The following is a 20,250-nucleotide window of genomic DNA, read 5'->3' as shown; positions in this document are numbered from 1 at the left end:
TTTTCAAATTCTAGAGCAACAGGCCAAGCTCACCGCCTATTCCTGCCCTACAGAACCATGTGAGTACTTTTTAAAATTACAAACAGACTATTAAAAGCCTTTCTTCTTCGTGGGTAAGGATACTTTGTTCGTTATTTTCGTGCCAGCCTCCTTTGCAGATTCCTAATCAGCAGCGGAGAGTTCTTTACGGTTGCTAACGAAGTATCGACTGAAGTGATTTCTACTTAGAAATTCAATTTTTGCCTTCCTTTCAGTCACGAACAGAATACAACAGACCTGCATCTCGTCAACTCCCAACTCTTGCAAAGAAACAAACAACAGAGGTAAATTTTGCCCTCATTCACAAATATTTATCATTTCGTGTTTGGTAAGCCATCTTTCAGTTTTTTGCTGAAAATTTCTTAGAATTGTTACACACGTGAAAACCCCATATGTGATGGTTTTGTGTGTTCTTTTTCAGTATTGTCAATCAACTGTGGTTAAAATTATTTTTCGACTGCTTAAATCACATATATGTTTCTATTTGACTTACAAGGAATTTTATGTGTCTTTGCTATGTAGGCAGAGCAAATTATAACACTTGGCTTAAATAAGAGTTACATATTTGAAATAAATCTTTCATTTGTCTTATATTTTCCAATTTATAAGGTATAAACCTGATTTGCAACCCTAGGGGTAGATGTTGATGCTCTTCCAAGTTATGGCTTCACAATATTCCAAAAATAGATTTTTGATGACCTCGCATTCTGCTCGTCCATTATCAATATGCTACAGTGCTTATCAATTTCTTTCATCAACACCTCGCATTGCCTTCTTGCTCAAAGTAACATGAATTTGCACTACCAATCTATAGCATTGAAGTTTGTATCTTAATGCCAAGGATGGTTCCTTGTTTAGAGATTTTACGCTGGTAGCTTGTTCATTTAACATGTAAACTTTTATTAGTTTCAGCAACAAGATCATGTAAGACCAGTTTCTCGCCCCATTCCGACTCTCACCAAACAACAAAATATAGAGGTAAGATTTTGTAACTCTCAGCGAATGTTTGTTATATTGAGTAAATCTCACAAGTATATATGTTATTACTGCAACCCGAGTTAAAATTCTTTTCTCACCTCACCTTACATTATGGAATGTGTATATTGTTAAGTGAATACCCCTTTTATAATTATTACTTTGATAATGTAACATTCAAATTATAAAATAAGCTGTAGACTTCGTGAGCAAGAGATAAACTCGTCTGTTTTCGAGATTGCTTAATATATAAGAATACCATCAAATGATATGCGCAGGCACATGACGTCATACAGTAATGGTAATAATAATAATAATAATAATAATAACTACTACATAAGCTGTAAAATGGTTTTTAAGAATAGGACATTTTGTATTTCTTTCATACCCATCCCGATTTCATAGTCAATTTTGAAAGCCTTTTTAATGACGTTATTTCCGCTAGATGCATATGGAGTCCCAAGCAACGCGAGTCAGCAACCCTCCTTCCCGCCAATATGATCAATCAAAAGTGACGATCGACCATTTTCAGTCTTCTAAATCGAATACAAATGAACAAGCAGATGTTGACATGCAGTATTTGAATATTATTCGCCAACAGCTGCTTCGGGGAAACTCCGAGATAGGCGAGTCTTTCAGCTTTAGTTATGATGCCATAGCAATTTTTAAAAAATACTGGAAAAATGCCTTAGCCAAGGGCACTTGTTTTGTAAGAGCGTTCGATCTCATTCGGTTGCCTTGGAGTCAGTATGCTTTGATTTTGTATCAGATCCTGTACACATAGCGTAGAATGAACTCACTTACTTCTTATGTTCCGTATTTCTTGCAAATGGTAATGACAGCAAAAGAATATTGAATTTAGCTGCCATTTCGGAATTCCCCCCTTAATTCAGTTAGAGCTTTAAGGTAAACATCAACCAATGATTTGCTTGAGTTCAATCGGAAATAGCTAAGGTCCTTAGAGGACATCTCTCGCCAAATTAGTCTATGCATCCTCACATCATAGGAAGCTTTTAGTGTAGTGGCACAAGGCACTCTGCCAACCCATTATGAAGCCCTTTGCCTTTAATATATATTTAAATCACAAATTACCAAGCAACGTTTGGCAGAGAACGGACAAGAAAGTCCCGTTTCTTCCAAGTTAAGAACCGAAGCTCCAGTCCTACATCAGGTTCCCTAAATGTTGATATGTGGCAAAAATTGTATTCTTAAGGAGCCAAGTCTATCACACAACCAGTAAGAGCAGTTTAATCGAGTTCAAGAGTATTTCACAAGCAAAACTGATCATATCTAGACGTTCAGAGCTGACTATCACCTTGTTCAATTGCATCCATGAACTGTATGACATTTTAGTCTAAGTTTTTTTCTTTTTAGAAGGGGCAAACTCAGGACAAACATCGTCGCAAACTCACGTGATAAAACAGTTGGCAGTATTACGAAAACAGCTTAGTACAGAGGAGCAAAAAGTGCAAAAAGAGCTGGAGAAAAACGTAGTGAGTTTTGTTGATATTGTTGGACAGGAATAATGCTTAGTTCTATGTTTTGGAATCTTGTCTTTAAGATTTTCTACTTGCGCATCTGTATGGAAGTACTAAAATTAACTCAGCTTGTGGCCTCGCTGATTTTTATTATAACAAAAAGAAATTTTTATGTAACGTCAACATTGACTTTGTGACTTCAAACATGGAGCTCAGAAATAAGGATTGTGCTACCGGTTTTCCTGCTTGGGATGAGAAAGTTTTAAATCTAATTCATGACTAACAGACATGGAAGTTTTTATGGTATTATCTTCAAACTGTGTTGTTCTTCGTCAAATTTCCTTGCTACTGCTCGCTGTTCCGTCACTTATGTATTTCCTCAATGACTATTTGCTCTGAAATGGTCAAGGTACACTCCCGAGCAGTGATCTAAAGTGTTCTTTTCTTTTACAATTCTTTTTCCAATGTATTTATCATGCTTTTACGTTGATTCCTTAAGGAAAAGTATCAAGAAACAAAGACAAAAGCGAAAAGGTAATCTTTATACTACAGCTGAGTCGATCTAAAAGCATGAAACTTTGTTGTGGATACGGCATGACTTGTCCTTGAATAAATTCGATCTGCTCTGAAATTTATTCTGTTGAAAGATTTTGTTTTGATCAATTGATTCTGTCTAAGCTTTGTAACATCGTCAATCTCTTTGACTTCGCATTCTAAGGCTGTGCATTTTCGTCTACATAGATTGATGAAAATCTCTTTAGAAGAAGATCGTCTTAACTATAACAAAAGTGGAATTTAACTGCATTCTATGTAAAGATGAACTCGTAATCATGATCACACTTTCACTTCAGCATAACGAAACAGAAAAGTGAAGATCGTGCAGATATTTTCGAAAAAGCGAGAATTCGTCGTGGATCAGCAAAGAGAAGAACGGTATTCATTTGCCCATATATTATTTTGTTCATGGATCCTTCTTATAATATTCTGATGCGAAGCAAGGTTGATTGAAAAAAGATTTTCTGTGACAATGAATGCTAGGAGTTTTATAGCAGACATGTCTGTACTGGTTCCTGTAGCCTAATCAATGAATTTGTCTGTTATCTCTGAGACCTTTCATCGACGATGTTTCAAATATTACAACCAACCCGTTCAATGTCCACAAAAAGACAAAAACTTCTTTATTGCCTTAATTACAAAGATTTTGTCTTTTCGTTGTTTTTGTTTCCACCTTCTAATGTGTGGACGTCATTACAAATTCACAATAAAAAATAATTCGCCAATCAGTCGTGTATGTTATTTCTGCAATGAGTGATCGCAGAAACCAAAGGCCTGTTATTCTAAGCAAGGTATTCGTGGTTTATTTCATGATCATTTTTTACGCTTTAGATAACTATTATTGATTTGTTTTTTGAACAATTTTTATTTTGTCTCTTTGCACAGGCAGCGAAACATGCAGATCAATTCAATAAACTGGCAGGTAATGGACTTCAAATGATGGTTATTATCAACGTCTTTAATCATAACAATCAAAAGAATTATCTTGTGATTACAATCGTCATCAATCATCTTCAATCATTGATCGTTGGTCATGAATCGCAAATCATCAAAAGTGTCATCATTGAATGAGATCACTCCACAATGTATTGCCTTTTCAATATTTCTAATGCATCAGTTTTAAAAAGCGTTTCGTTTGATATGCTTTATCCTTTCATCTCCAGATGCATCATCTGTAATAGACTTGAAATTGCCAAACAAGCAGGTCACTGTGAGTGAGCTTGACCTACAGCAAAGAGAATTTATCAGGTATGTACCAGCCTTTAAGCATTTGGAGTGGTAAGCTTGTGTTAGGATGGATACCCTGGGTACCAAACCCGTGGAATTCTGAAGGGGAGAAAAATTTAAAAGGGAAATTGAAAGTAGAGACAAATATAGAAAGAGAAGCGAGATATTTCGCCTTTATTTTTTCTCCTCTCCCCCTTTCTACGTAAAATTTACCTCTCCTTCCGATTCACTGGGCTCTTCTTCCCAGTGTACTGCCAATATAACTTAATATTGAAACTACTAACACTTTCTCCTGTGGATGGCACTTGTAAGATAGATAAGTACATGAATCAATACAATTTGGAATATATTAGAGAGGCCTAGCGATATTTGTATATATTGTGAAGTTTTTAAACCACAGAGTTAAATTATTGAGATGTCGCTTTTCTCGTACAAAATTTCCATTCAGGCTTACAAATTGTGCCCAGGTTTCTTGCAGGTTGTGTTACTTATCCATGGTTCATGCCATTTTTGTTTCTTGTGTGCTTCAACATTTCATCCTTATGTTTATCGAAAGGTGAAAGTAGCACATAGATTTAAGGAAACAGGAATCCTATGTAAAGTTTAAAGCACTGGGGCATTATCCTTGCCATTTTTTGACATTTCCTTCGTGTTTCTAGGCTACAGGAACAAAAGCTCCATGCACTGCGCGAAGCAATCAAAGACACCTCTGATTTCTTGATGGTAAACATTGACAACGACAAAACATCGTCTTCTAAAGTGGTAACGTAAACATTTGCTGTTTCTTATCTTGCTAGTATTTTGTATCTGGGTTAATGTTCTTCATTTCGTAAACATTGCCTGAGTTTTTTTAACTCCATTCTCTTTTTTCTTAAACTTTCGTCTTTTCTGAGGCATCGGCAAGAAATTTATTTTAGTCATTTCATGTTTACTTGGTTTTTGTACTGTATAATTAGCAGTTCCAAATATGCATTCTCAAAATCAACTAAGCAGTTCCAAGAAAAGAGAGCAAGAAGGTGCAGCTTCTTGATCTCCCTCTATTTATATCACTCCTACTTCTTGATGCCATATTTTCTCCTTCGCTCTGCCCCTTTCTGTTTCTTGATGCCCCTTTTTCTTTTCTGTCACACATTCTACCTCTTTCTTCAAGCCACCCCTTTTCTCTCATTGCAACCCCCTTCTCCTTCACGCTACCACCTCTTACCTTTTCAAACCAATATCTTTTTTATTATGCTTCCTGCAGTTTACCTGAAGTGGTATTTCATGTTTGATTAATTTTACAGTAAGCCTATTTGAGATAATTTGGCCCTGCTCTTTAAGATGACTGCTTTTTCTACAGCGGAGATCAAGTAAGCAATCGTTATTAGAATCGGACAGTCAGTTTATAAAAATGGATGATCAGTCAGTGAGATTAAACTCAAGACTTTCAACTGCTCAATCGAATCGCCGCTACTTGCATGCTGAAGATAGTCTTGAGGTAAATTTGATGTCTAACCAAAATAGTTGTTTGATGTTTTTTCACTTTGAAAATAGATTATGCTCCTTTTGAATCATAAAACTACTTTTATTGCGAAATTCTAATCTTTCATAAAGTTATAACGCTTAAAAAGGAAGCCCCTTCCAAGAAAATCCGATAATAACACGGACGAATCAATTTGGGGACACTGCTACGTCATAATAATTGGTTTTAGTTTGCCGTGAATTTCTTACTAGCTCGAAAATTATTTTACATTTGAATAGAATTTTAGTATCGCCCTTAAAGTGTGATTGTTTGAAAGACAGAAGACAGAGTTAACCATCTGTGAAAAAATATACTGAAAATTATCCTTCGGAAGGTTTTAACTTCTTTCTTATCTCTATACGTAACAGTTGCATTTTCACAAGCAATTTTTTATGCAAACTAACAGTTCCTCGTATCGTTAAAACACCATAAAACCAATCACACAGAGCCTTGTGTTTGAGGTTGCATTTATCAAGTTGGTAACAGCGCTAGTGTGTAATGATATCTTTCGCTCACACACATAAATTTTGATAAAGATGATCATAACAGAACAAATGTTGAATGACAGTGACATGGCATGTTAAAAATCAAACTGTGCAGTCGAAACCCTAATCATTCATCAAAAGACCATTTCTAATACATATATATCTAGTTCTTGAGCAATTTTTCCTTTTTGTAATACATTTTTGTAATACTAAGCAATACATTTTACAGGAGCCATACGAATCAAGAGCGAAAACACCTGGTGGCTATTCGATAGGCTCTATGACGTCACAAGCAATTGAAGAAATGGCAGCGAAAAACGAAGAACGATTGAAAAGTTTGCAAGCAGAAGGCGGAAGAGATGGTAAGCTAAGTTTATTTGTTTATGTTATTTGAAAAGGGCTTTGAAAAAAGTCAACATTCTATAGCATACGAAATTTTTTCGTCTCACATTCCTCAGAGTGTAAAACGTCAGAAAAAGGTTTCGAAAGAACACGATGAAATATATATACCCAGTTGTGGATCGAAATCTATGTAGTCGAGAATCAGAAAAACGCAAGTACAAGGCCTGTATAATTGTCTAATCAGTACTGAGTTCTTACAGGAAAATCACTAGAGAAAATATCAAAGTCCTACACAATATCGGCTTTTACGTTTGTATGTGAATCAATTCCAAAACAGCTAGATGAAGCGACAACTGGGCTCTGCCAAATATCTTAAGCATGTCGTCATTATAGAGTTTTGCACAATATGGGTTGTCTAAAAAGTGTTGTTGTCCGATGGCAGAATCACTTGATTTAACGGTGTTTCTGGGCCTACAAGATCGAGGTGCCTGTTCTCTTTGAGGGGCAATTTTGTTTCTTGTGTTGGATAGAACATGTTGTTTTATCCTCTTCTCCAATCTTTGGATTGTGCGTTTTACGTATCCAGAATCACGTAAGACTGTGTAGGAAATATTGCGACTGTTAAACTATGGTGCTACTTGCATTTCTGATGCAGTCTGGCTTGCATCTATTCTCGCTGCCTTTTCCCTCTTCATTGCTAGCACTGCATCCCAATTTGCTGCCTGGCTAAAAGAAACTGGCTGAATTGAATCTTTCAGTTGGAATTGAATCGCCATGAAAACATTTCCAATGTCCGCAAACATTATCAAAAATCTGTGAATCTAAGCTAGGCTAGTATCCACTCTTTAACATGTTCCCACAGTTATTAATGTTTAGATATCTCATCATGTAAGAATTCGTCGATAAAGAGATGGTTTTCTTGACAGTTTTGCCGAATGTCTTCACTTTTATATCATTTGCAGTTGCAACCCCTGAAGACCCAGAAGATATCATCGATAAATATCTCAGATCATCAAGTCAAAGGTAAATTTCAAGTTCTAATTTTTTTAAATCGTGTCTACTATTTACTTTTAAATCGAACATAGAAAACAAACGAGTGTATTGAAGAAGGATTTGAGCCCTGCACACAAAGATACTACAGCATATTTCAAAGGTTATGTCTCCAAAACTACTTCTTTTGAAAATGACACTTCAAAGAAATACCTTTTCGGAGTCTCCAAGACCAGTGGTAAAATGGTTTTATTTAGTGCAAGCCAGTTCTCTAATCCACAATGGCTATCAGCGTGAAATAAAGGTCTTTTGATACCACAAAACATGAGGACGGCGCCGAAAAGGACAAAAAACCTTTGTCTTCTTGTAGTGCCCTAACTTATGGCACTGGCGACCAGTCTATGCCATTCTGTCCTACTGTCCGTACTCCTAATGAGTTCCAACTTTGATTTGCCACTCCATTTTACAATTCTCGGAAAGAATGTGATCCTTTGTCTTCCTCTTGCCCTTTTCCCTTCTATCTTTTCCATAACTGTTTGCTTTCCTATTTCGTCTTTCTGCATGCAGTGTCCAAGGAACTGTATAAAAAAATTAAAACATTACATGTGACGTTTCAATTTTCCCCTGCTTTTTCAAATTAACTTTTCTCTTGTGTTATAACCGAGGCAGAATTTTTGTCCGATTAGCCATTTTTTATACTGGCGTCAAAAGAAATGATAAGATTTCCTGAAGATATGCGATGTAGTATCACCTCTATATAACTACTGACAAATCAATAGTTACTGAATAACCCTGAAATTGAAATTTCCTACTTCATTCATAGGGGGAGCAGGCCTCAAACAGGCCAATCTGAAAAGAGTTTACCTTCAAACACAGCTTTGAAATAACTATATAACACCACAATTGGATTAACTAACAAGTATCGATTTGAACTTCTTTGCTATGTGGTAGCTTCGTTTTCCAGTGTTTGTTTCCAGGTGTTTTGAATCACCATGAAAGTTAAGGCTAAACCTTCGCAGAGCAGTATTTTGCTGTTGTAATGTGTGCTTAGTAAAGTAGAATATTGTACATCATATAGTTTATTTATTTCCATCTAATTTTAAACCAGATTCGATGTTATGTGACCGTTTGATAATTTCGTGACTATTTTCGCTACCTCTCCGTTCCATTCGTATCCTACATATCTTTCTCAAAAAATTGAAATCTCTAATTGAAATGCCTCTAACGAATTTCTACAAATTTTTCTTGCAATGTTACATTTTCCGTATTATAATTAAACTTCTTAAGTCTATATATAAAATATTTGTTTTTCACATCTTTTCACTAAGAATGTTTAAGATTTAATGAAGTTTTGACTGGACAGCTCGTGAAAATATGGCCATGTTTACATCGAAGGAAGGTGTTGCATGTATGCTAGGCTATACTCACTGTTCTTGAAAGGTTGCTTCTGGCGCAGTCCTAACAGCATTCCTTGTAATCTAGGGAAAAAAGCTATTTGAGTATGGAAAGTTACAATTATCATAAGCTTGTCTAATTAAAGATAAGTATCTCATCGACTTCTTGTGTATGAAATAAGTTAAGTAAAAGATGTTGAACAAATAAAGGTTATTTTTACACAGAAATGCGTAATTTAGTGTGAAAATTATACGGTCAGTGTCTTGTGAATATGATAAAATATCAAAGTTAGAAAAAGATACGGGTCTGTAGTTTGTATTTAATTACTACCTTTGATTTTTATAATAATAAAAACAGCCAACAGTATAAAAAATATCACCATACAGATCTATACCTCAAACAAAAATGCATATTTTTTGACGAAATTTTTACTTAAATAAGCTTTTAAATTGATCCTTTCTATCCAAAAGAACCTTTGAATTAAGGGATTAGGGTTTTAGTCAGCAAAATCACACATAATTCTTCGATTAAAAGTTGGCCTTAGAAAACATATATCCTTAGCAAACATGGAAATTTTTGAAGAAAATATTTAGACTAATACCTCCTAAAATTCGTTCCTTGTATCGAAACAGGACCAATGAATCATTGGGTCAGTGATTTATTAGCTTAAAAACCAAAAAAAAGTGGAAATACTCTGGTCAATTTTGATGAAAAGTAAAGGCTATAGCCTTAGAAAATATGGAAATTTTCGAAGAAATTATTTAGACTAATACCTCCTAAAATTCGTTCCTTGTATCGAAAGAAGACCAATGAGTCATTGGATCGGTAATTTATTGGCTTAAAAACCCAAAAAAAGGGGGAAATACTCTGGTCAATTTTAGATGAAAAGTAAAGGTTATAGCCTTAGAAAATATGGAAATTTTTGAAGAAATTATTTAGACTAATACCTCCTAAAATTCGATCCTTGTATCGAATGAAGACCAATGAGTCATTGGGTCGGTGATTTATTAGCTTAAAAACCCAAAAAAGGGGGAAATACTCTGGTCAATTTTTGATGAAAAGTAAAGGTTATAGCCTTAGAAAATATGGAAATTTTCGAAGAAATTATTTAGACTAATACCTCCTAAAATTCGATCCTTGTATCGAATGAAGACCAATGAGTCATTGGGTCGGTGATTTATTAGCTTAAAAACCCAAAAAAAGGGGGAAATACTTTGGTCAATTTTGATGAAAAGTAAAGGCTATAGCCTTAGAAAATATGGAAATTTTCGAAGAAATTATTTAGACTAATACCTCCTAAAATTCGTTCCTTGTATCGAAAGAAGACCAATGAGTCATTGGGTCGGTGATTTATTGGCTTAAAAACCCAAAAAAGGGGGAAATACTCTGGTCAATTTTTGATGAAAAGTAAAGGTTATAGCCTTAGAAAATTTTGAAATTTTTGAAGAAATTATTGAGACTAAAACCTCCAAAAATTCGTTCCTTGTATCGAAACAAGACCAATGAATCATTGGGTCGGTGATTCATTAGCTTAAAAACCCAAAAAAAGGGGGAAATACTCTGGTCAATTTTTGATGAAAAGTAAAGGCTATAGCCTTAGAAAATATGGAAATTTTCGAAGAAATTATTTAGACTAATACCTCCTAAAATTCGATCCTTGTATCGAATGAAGACCAATGAGTCATTGGGTCGGTGATTTATTAGCTTAAAAACCCAAAAAAAGATGAAATACTCTGGTCAATTTTTGATGAAAAGTAAAGGTTATAGCCTTAGAAAATATGGAAATTTTCGAAGAAATTATTTAGACTAATACCTCCTAAAATTCGATCCTTGTATCGAATGAAGACCAATGAGTCATTGGGTCGGTGATTTATTAGCTTAAAAACCCAAAAAAAGGGGGAAATACTTTGGTCAATTTTTGATGAAAAGTAAAGGTTATAGCCTTAGAAAATATAGAAATTTTTGAAGAAATTATTTAGACTAATACCTCCTAAAATTCGTTCCTTGTATCGAAACAGGACCAATGAATCATTGGGTCAGTGATTTATTAGCTTAAAAACCCAAAAAAGGGGGAAATACTCTGGTCAATTTTCGATGAAAAGTAAAGGCTATAGCCTTAGAAAATATGGAAATTTTCGAAGAAATTATTTAGACTAATACCTCCTAAAATTCGTTCCTTGTATCGAAAGAAGACCAATGAGTCATTGGGTCGGTGATTTATTAGCTTAAAAACCCAAAAAAAGGGGGAAATACTCTGGTCAATTTTTGATGAAAAGTAAAGGTTATAGCCTTAGAAAATATGGAAATTTTCGAAGAAATTATTTAGACTAATACCTCCTAAAATTCGTTCCTTGTATCGAAAGAAGACCAATGAGTCATTGGGTCGGTGATTTATTAGCTTAAAAACCCAAAAAAAGGGGGAAATACTCTGGTCAATTTTTGATGAAAAGTAAAGGTTATAGCCTTAGAAAATATGGAAATTTTCGAAGAAATTATTTAGACTAATACCTCCTAAAATTCGTTCCTTGTATCGAAAGAAGACCAATGAGTCATTGGGTCGGTGATTTATTAGCTTAAAAACCCAAAAAAAGGGGGAAATACTCTGTTCAATTTTTGATGAAAAGTAAAGGTTATAGCCTTAGAAAATATGGAAATTTTCGAAAAAATTATTTAGACTAATACCTCCTAAAATTCGTTCCTTGTATCGAAACAGGACCAATGAATCATTGGGTCAGTGATTCATTAGCTTAAAAACCCAAAAAAGGGGGAAATACTCTGGTCAATTTTTGATGAAAAGTAAAGGCTATAGCCTTAGAAAATATGGAAATTTTTGAAGAAATTATTTAGACTAAAACCTCCTAAAATTCGTTCCTTGTATCGAAAGAAGACCAATGAGTTATTGGGCTGGTGATTTATTAGCTTAAAAACCCAAAAAAGGGGGAGATACTCTGGTCAATTTTTGATGAAAAGTAAAGGTTATAGCCTTAGAAAATATGGAAATTTTTGAAGAAATTATTTAGACTAATACCTCCTAAAATTCGTTCCTTGTATCGAAAGAAGACCAATGAGTCATTGGATCGGTAATTTATTAGCTTAAAAACCCAAAAAAAGGGGAAAATATTCCGGCCAATTTTCGATGAAAAGTAAAGGTTATAGCCTTAGAAAATATGGAAATTTTCGAAAAAATTATTTAGACTAATACCTCCTAAAATTCGTTCCTTGTATCGAAACAGGACCAATGAATCATTGGGTCAGTGATTCATTAGCTTAAAAACCCAAAAAAGGGGGAAATACTCTGGTCAATTTTTGATGAAAAGTAAAGGCTATAGCCTTAGAAAATATGGAAATTTTTGAAGAAATTATTTAGACTAAAACCTCCTAAAATTCGTTTCTTGTATCGAAAGAAGACCAATGAGTTATTGGGCTGGTGATTTATTAGCTTAAAAACCCAAAAAAGGGGGAGATACTCTGGTCAATTTTTGATGAAAAGTAAAGGTTATAGCCTTAGAAAATATGGAAATTTTTGAAGAAATTATTTAGACTAATACCTCCTAAAATTCGTTCCTTGTATCGAAAGAAGACCAATGAGTCATTGGGTCGGTGATTTATTAGCTTAAAAACCCAAAAAAAGGGGGAAATACTCTGTTCAATTTTTGATGAAAAGTAAAGGTTATAGCCTTAGAAAATATGGAAATTTTCGAAAAAATTATTTAGACTAATACCTCCTAAAATTCGTTCCTTGTATCGAAACAGGACCAATGAATCATTGGGTCAGTGATTCATTAGCTTAAAAACCCAAAAAAGGGGGAAATACTCTGGTCAATTTTTGATGAAAAGTAAAGGCTATAGCCTTAGAAAATATGGAAATTTTTGAAGAAATTATTTAGACTAAAACCTCCTAAAATTCGTTCCTTGTATCGAAAGAAGACCAATGAGTTATTGGGCTGGTGATTTATTAGCTTAAAAACCCAAAAAAGGGGGAGATACTCTGGTCAATTTTTGATGAAAAGTAAAGGTTATAGCCTTAGAAAATATGGAAATTTTTGAAGAAATTATTTAGACTAATACCTCCTAAAATTCGTTCCTTGTATCGAAAGAAGACCAATGAGTCATTGGATCGGTAATTTATTAGCTTAAAAACCCAAAAAAAGGGGAAAATATTCCGGCCAATTTTCGATGAAAAGTAAAGGTTATAGCCTTAGAAAATATGAAAATTTTTGAAGAAATTATTTCGACTAAAACCTCCTAAAATTCGTTCCTTGTATCGAAAGAAGACCAATGAGTCATTGGGTCGGTGATTTATTAGCTTAAAAACCCAAAAAAGAGGGAAACACTCTGGTCAATTTTTGATGAAAAGTAAAGGTTATAGCCTTAGAAAATATGGAAATTTTCGAAGAAATTATTTAGACTAATACCTCCTAAAATTCGTTCCTTGTATCGAAAGAAGACCAATGAGTCATTGGGTCGGTAATTTATTAGCTTAAAAACCCAAAAAAGGGGGAAATACTCTGGTAAATTTTTGATGAAAAGTAAAGGTTATAGCCTTAGAAAATATGGAAATTTTCGAAGAAATTATTTAGACTAATACCTCCTAAAATTCGTTCCTTGTATCGAAAGAAGACCAAAGAGTCTTTGGGTCGGTAATTTATTAGCTTAAAAACCCAAAAAAGGGGGAAATACTCTGGTCAATTTTTGATGAAAAGTAAAGGTTATAGCCTTAGAAAATATGGAAATTTTCGAAGAAATTATTTAGACTAATACCTCCTAAAATTCGTTCCTTGTATCAAAAGAAGACCAAAGAGTCTTTGGGTCGGTAATTTATTAGCTTAAAAACCCAAAAAAGGGGGAAATACTCTGGTCAACTTTTAATGAAAAGTAAAGGTTATAGCCTGAGAAAATATGGAAATTTTTGAAGAAATTATTTCGACTAAAACCTCCTAAAATTCGTTCCTTGTATCGAAAGAAGACCAATGAGTCATTGGGTCGGTGATTTATTAGCTTAAAAACCCAAAAAAAGGGGGAAATACTCTGTTCAATTTTTGATGAAAAGTAAAGGTTATAGCCTTAGAAAATATGGAAATTTTCGAAAAAATTATTTAGACTAATACCTCCTAAAATTCGTTCCTTGTATCGAAACAGGACCAATGAATCATTGGGTCAGTGATTCATTAGCTTAAAAACCCAAAAAAGGGGGAAATACTCTGGTCAATTTTTGATGAAAAGTAAAGGCTATAGCCTTAGAAAATATGGAAATTTTTGAAGAAATTATTTAGACTAAAACCTCCTAAAATTCGTTCCTTGTATCGAAAGAAGACCAATGAGTTATTGGGCTGGTGATTTATTAGCTTAAAAACCCAAAAAAGGGGGAGATACTCTGGTCAATTTTTGATGAAAAGTAAAGGTTATAGCCTTAGAAAATATGGAAATTTTTGAAGAAATTATTTAGACTAATACCTCCTAAAATTCGTTCCTTGTATCGAAAGAAGACCAATGAGTCATTGGATCGGTAATTTATTAGCTTAAAAACCCAAAAAAAGGGGAAAATATTCCGGCCAATTTTCGATGAAAAGTAAAGGTTATAGCCTTAGAAAATATGGAAATTTTCGAAAAAATTATTTAGACTAATACCTCCTAAAATTCGTTCCTTGTATCGAAACAGGACCAATGAATCATTGGGTCAGTGATTCATTAGCTTAAAAACCCAAAAAAGGGGGAAATACTCTGGTCAATTTTTGATGAAAAGTAAAGGCTATAGCCTTAGAAAATATGGAAATTTTTGAAGAAATTATTTAGACTAAAACCTCCTAAAATTCGTTTCTTGTATCGAAAGAAGACCAATGAGTTATTGGGCTGGTGATTTATTAGCTTAAAAACCCAAAAAAGGGGGAGATACTCTGGTCAATTTTTGATGAAAAGTAAAGGTTATAGCCTTAGAAAATATGGAAATTTTTGAAGAAATTATTTAGACTAATACCTCCTAAAATTCGTTCCTTGTATCGAAAGAAGACCAATGAGTCATTGGGTCGGTGATTTATTAGCTTAAAAACCCAAAAAAAGGGGGAAATACTCTGTTCAATTTTTGATGAAAAGTAAAGGTTATAGCCTTAGAAAATATGGAAATTTTCGAAAAAATTATTTAGACTAATACCTCCTAAAATTCGTTCCTTGTATCGAAACAGGACCAATGAATCATTGGGTCAGTGATTCATTAGCTTAAAAACCCAAAAAAGGGGGAAATACTCTGGTCAATTTTTGATGAAAAGTAAAGGCTATAGCCTTAGAAAATATGGAAATTTTTGAAGAAATTATTTAGACTAAAACCTCCTAAAATTCGTTCCTTGTATCGAAAGAAGACCAATGAGTTATTGGGCTGGTGATTTATTAGCTTAAAAACCCAAAAAAGGGGGAGATACTCTGGTCAATTTTTGATGAAAAGTAAAGGTTATAGCCTTAGAAAATATGGAAATTTTTGAAGAAATTATTTAGACTAATACCTCCTAAAATTCGTTCCTTGTATCGAAAGAAGACCAATGAGTCATTGGATCGGTAATTTATTAGCTTAAAAACCCAAAAAAAGGGGAAAATATTCCGGCCAATTTTCGATGAAAAGTAAAGGTTATAGCCTTAGAAAATATGAAAATTTTTGAAGAAATTATTTCGACTAAAACCTCCTAAAATTCGTTCCTTGTATCGAAAGAAGACCAATGAGTCATTGGGTCGGTGATTTATTAGCTTAAAAACCCAAAAAAGAGGGAAACACTCTGGTCAATTTTTGATGAAAAGTAAAGGTTATAGCCTTAGAAAATATGGAAATTTTCGAAGAAATTATTTAGACTAATACCTCCTAAAATTCGTTCCTTGTATCGAAAGAAGACCAATGAGTCATTGGGTCGGTAATTTATTAGCTTAAAAACCCAAAAAAGGGGGAAATACTCTGGTAAATTTTTGATGAAAAGTAAAGGTTATAGCCTTAGAAAATATGGAAATTTTCGAAGAAATTATTTAGACTAATACCTCCTAAAATTCGTTCCTTGTATCGAAAGAAGACCAAAGAGTCTTTGGGTCGGTAATTTATTAGCTTAAAAACCCAAAAAAGGGGGAAATACTCTGGTCAATTTTTGATGAAAAGTAAAGGTTATAGCCTTAGAAAATATGGAAATTTTCGAAGAAATTATTTAGACTAATACCTCCTAAAATTCGTTCCTTGTATCAAAAGAAGACCAAAGAGTCTTTGGGTCGGTAATTTATTAGCTTAAAAACCCAAAAAAGGGGGAAATACTCTGGTCAACTTTTAATGAAAAGTAAAGGTTATAGCCTGAGAAAATATGGAAATTTTTGAAGAAATTATTTCGACTAAAACCTCCTAAAATTCGATCCTTGTATCGAAACAAGACCAATGAATCATTGGGTAGGTGATTTATTAGCTTAAAAACCCAAAAAAGGGGGAAATACTCTGGTCAATTTTTGATGAAAAGTTAAGGTTATAGCCTTAGAAAATATGGAAATTTTTGAAGAAATTATTTCGACTAAAACCTCCTAAAACTCGTTCCTTGTATCGAAAGAAGACCAATGAGTCATTGGGTCGGTGATTTATTAGCTTAAAAACCCAAAAAAGGGGGAAATACTCTGGTCAATTCTTGATGAAAAGTAAAGGTTATAGCCTTAGAAATTTTGGAAATTTTGGAAGAAATTATTTCGACTAAAACCTCCTAAAATTCGTTCCTTTTATCGAAACAAGACCAATGAGTCATTGGGTCGGTGATTCATTAGCTTAAAAACCCAAAAAAGGGGGAAATACTCTGGTCAATTTTTGATGAAAAGTAAAGGCTATAGCCTTAGAAAATATGGAAATTTTTGAAGAAATTATTTCGACTAAAACCTCCTAAAATTCGTTCCTTGTATCGAAACAAGACCAATGAGTCATTGGGTCGTTGATTTATTAGCTTAAAAACCCAAAAAAGGGGGAAATACTCTGGTCAATTTTTGATGAAAAGTAAAGGTTATAGCCTTAGAAAATATGGAAATTTTTGAAGAAATTATTTCGACTAGAACCTCCTAAAATTCGTTCCTTGTATCGAAAGAAGGCCAATGAGTCATTGGGTCGGTAATTTATTAGCTTAAAAACCCAAAAAAAGGGGAAATACTCTAGTCAATTTTTGATGAAAAGTAAAGGCTATAGCCTTAGAAATTATGAAAATTTTCGAAGAAATTATTTAGACTAATACCTCCTAAAATTCGTTTCTTGTATCGAAAGAAGACCAATGAGTCATTGGGTCGGTGATTTATTAGCTTAAAAACCCAAAAAAGGTGAAATACTCTGGACAATTTTTGATGAAAAGTAAAGGTTATAGCCTTAGAAAATATGGAAATTTTTGAAGAGATTATTTAGACTAATACCTCTTAAAATTCGTTCCTTGTATCGAAAGAAGACCATTGAGTCATTGGATCTGTAATTTATTAGCTTAAAAACCCAAAAAAAGGGGGAAATACTCCGGTCAATTTTCGATGAAAACTAAAGGTTATAGCCTTAGAAAATATGGCAATTTTTGAAGAAATTATTTAGACTAATACCTCTTAAAATTCGTTCCTTGTATCGAAAGAAGACCATTGAGTCATTGGATCTGTAATTTATTAGCTTAAAAACCCAAAAAAAGGGGGAAATACTCCGGTCAATTTTCGATGAAAACTAAAGGTTATAGCCTTAGAAAATATGGCAATTTTTGAAGAAATTATTTAGACTAATACCTCCTAAAATTCGTTCCTTGTATCGAAAGAAGCCCAATGAGTCATTGGGTCGGTAATTTATTAGCTTAAAAACCCAAAAAAAGGGGAAATACTCTGGTCAATTTTTGATGAAAAGTAAAGGTTATAGCCTTAGAAAATATGGAAATTTTTGAAGAAATTATTTAGACTAATACCTCCTAAAATTCGTTCCTTGTATCGAAAGAAGACCAATGAGTCATTGGGTCGGTGATTTATTAGCTTAAAAACCCAAAAAAGGGGAAATACTCTGGACAATTTTTGATGAAAAGTAAAGGTTATAGCCTTAGAAAATATGGAAATTTTTGAAGAGATTATTTAGACTAATACCTCTTAAAATTCGTTCCTTGTATCGAAAGAAGACCATTGAGTCATTGGATCTGTAATTTATTAGCTTAAAAACCCAAAAAAAGGGGGAAATACTCCGGTCAATTTTCGATGAAAACTAAAGGTTATAGCCTTAGAAAATATGGCAATTTTTGAAGAAATTATTTAGACTAATACCTCTTAAAATTCGTTCCTTGTATCGAAAGAAGACCATTGAGTCATTGGATCTGTAATTTATTAGCTTAAAAACCCAAAAAAAGGGGGAAATACTCCGGTCAATTTTCGATGAAAACTAAAGGTTATAGCCTTAGAAAATATGGCAATTTTTGAAGAAATTATTTAGACTAATACCTCCTAAAATTCGTTCCTTGTATCGAAAGAAGCCCAATGAGTCATTGGGTCGGTAATTTATTAGCTTAAAAACCCAAAAAAAGGGGAAATACTCTGGTCAATTTTTGATGAAAAGTAAAGGTTATAGCCTTAGAAAATATGGAAATTTTTGAAGAAATTATTTAGACTAATACCTCCTAAAATTCGTTCCTTGTATCGAAAGAAGACCAATGAGTCATTGGGTCGGTAATTTATTGGCTTAAAAACCCAAAAAAAGGGGAAATACTCTGGTCAATTTTTGATGAAAAGTAAAGGTTATAGCCTTAGAAAATATGGAAATTTTTGAAGAAATTATTTAGACTAATATCTCCTAAAATTCGTTCCTTGTATCGAAAGAAGCCCAATGAGTCATTGGGTCGGTAATTTATTAGCTTAACAACCCAAAAAGGGGGAAATACTCTGGTCAATTTTTGATGAAAAGTAAAGGTTATAGCCTTAGAAAATATGGAAATTTTCGAAGAACTTATTTAGACTAATATATCCTAAAATTCGTTCCTTGTATCGAAAGAAGACCAATGATTCATTGGGTCGGTGATTTATTAGCTTAAAAACCCAAAAAAAGGGGAAATACTCTGGTCAATTTTTGATGAAAAATAAAGGTTATAGCCTTAGAAAATATGGAAATTTTTGAAGAGATTATTTAGACTAATACCTCCTAAAATTCGTTCCTTGTATCGAAAGAAGACCAATGAGTCATTGGGTCGGTAATTTATTAGCTTAAAAACCCAAAAAAAGGGGAAATACTCTGGTCAATTTTTGATGAAAAGTAAAGGCTATAGCCTTAGAAAATATGGAAATTTTCGAAGAAATTATTTAGACTAATACCTCCTAAAATTCGTTCCTTGTATCGAAAGAAGACCAATGAGTCATTGGGTCGGTGATTTATTAGCTTAAAAACCCAAAAAAGGGGAAATACTCTGGACAATTTTTGATGAAAAGTAAAGGTTATAGCCTTAGAAAATATGGAAATTTTTGAAGAGATTATTTAGACTAATACCTCCTAAAATTCGTCCCTTGTATCGAAAGAAGACCATTGAGTCATTGGATCTGTAATTTATTAGCTTAAAAACCCAAAAAAAGGGGGAAATACTCCGGTCAATTTTCGATGAAAACTAAAGGTTATAGCCTTAGAAAATATGGCAATTTTTGAAGAAATTATTTAGACTAATACCTCCTAAAATTCGTTCCTTGTATCGAAAGAAGCCCAATGAGTCATTGGGTCGGTAATTTATTAGCTTAAAAACCCAAAAAAGGGGAAATACTCTGGTCAATTTTTGATGAAAAGTAAAGGTTATAGCCTTAGAAAATATGGAAATTTTTGAAGAAATTATTTAGACTAATACCTCCTAAAATTCGTTCCTTGTATCGAAAGAAGACCAATGAGTCATTGGGTCGGTAATTTATTGGCTTAAAAACCCAAAAAAAGGGGAAATACTCTGGTCAATTTTTGATGAAAAGTAAAGGTTATAGCCTTAGAAAATATGGAAATTTTTGAAGAAATTATTTAGACTAATATCTCCTAAAATTCGTTCCTTGTATCGAAAGAAGCCCAATGAGTCATTGGGTCGGTAATTTATTAGCTTAAAAACCCAAAAAGGGGGAAATACTCTGGTCAATTTTTGATGAAAAGTAAAGGTTATAGCCTTAGAAAATATGGAAATTTTCGAAGAAATTATTTAGACTTATTTATCCTAAAATTCGTTCCTTGTATCGAAAAAAGACCAATGAGTCATTGGATCTGTAATTTATTAGCTTAAAAACCCAAAAAAAGGGGAAATACTCTGGT

General features: G+C 33.4%; 1 protein-coding gene across 2 annotated transcripts in view; it reads left to right on the top strand.

Annotated features, from left to right (window-relative positions):
• LOC135688693 (uncharacterized) overlaps window positions 1–8,727 on the top strand; it is a 104,266-nt gene extending 95,539 nt beyond the window's left edge. The window contains exons 27-40 of one of the 2 annotated variants that reach the window (XM_065205610.2): window positions 15–59; window positions 255–323; window positions 946–1,017; window positions 1,460–1,640; window positions 2,389–2,504; window positions 2,992–3,026; window positions 3,344–3,425; window positions 3,933–3,969; window positions 4,211–4,295; window positions 4,934–5,036; window positions 5,614–5,751; window positions 6,490–6,622; window positions 7,565–7,625; window positions 8,416–8,727. In XM_065205610.2, coding sequence (XP_065061682.2) covers window positions 15–59; window positions 255–323; window positions 946–1,017; window positions 1,460–1,640; window positions 2,389–2,504; window positions 2,992–3,026; window positions 3,344–3,425; window positions 3,933–3,969; window positions 4,211–4,295; window positions 4,934–5,036; window positions 5,614–5,751; window positions 6,490–6,622; window positions 7,565–7,625; window positions 8,416–8,479 — 1,221 coding nt within the window. In that variant the 3' untranslated portion in view covers window positions 8,480–8,727. Of the gene's footprint in view, window positions 1–14; window positions 60–254; window positions 324–945; window positions 1,018–1,459; window positions 1,641–2,388; window positions 2,508–2,991; window positions 3,027–3,343; window positions 3,426–3,932; window positions 3,970–4,210; window positions 4,296–4,933; window positions 5,037–5,613; window positions 5,752–6,489; window positions 6,623–7,564; window positions 7,626–8,415 lie in introns of both variants that reach the window. The other variant, XM_065205609.2, reaches the window with a different exon arrangement.
• The last annotated feature ends 11,523 nt before the right edge of the window (window positions 8,728–20,250 follow it).

Source organism: Rhopilema esculentum, chromosome 9 (assembly GCF_057945365.1).
Source record: "Rhopilema esculentum isolate cy_ngs chromosome 9, ASM5794536v1, whole genome shotgun sequence".
Taxonomy (NCBI): domain Eukaryota; kingdom Metazoa; phylum Cnidaria; class Scyphozoa; order Rhizostomeae; family Rhizostomatidae; genus Rhopilema; species Rhopilema esculentum.
The sequence above is the reverse complement of the archived record's forward strand: the minus strand, read 5'-3'. Positions and strand labels throughout refer to the sequence as shown.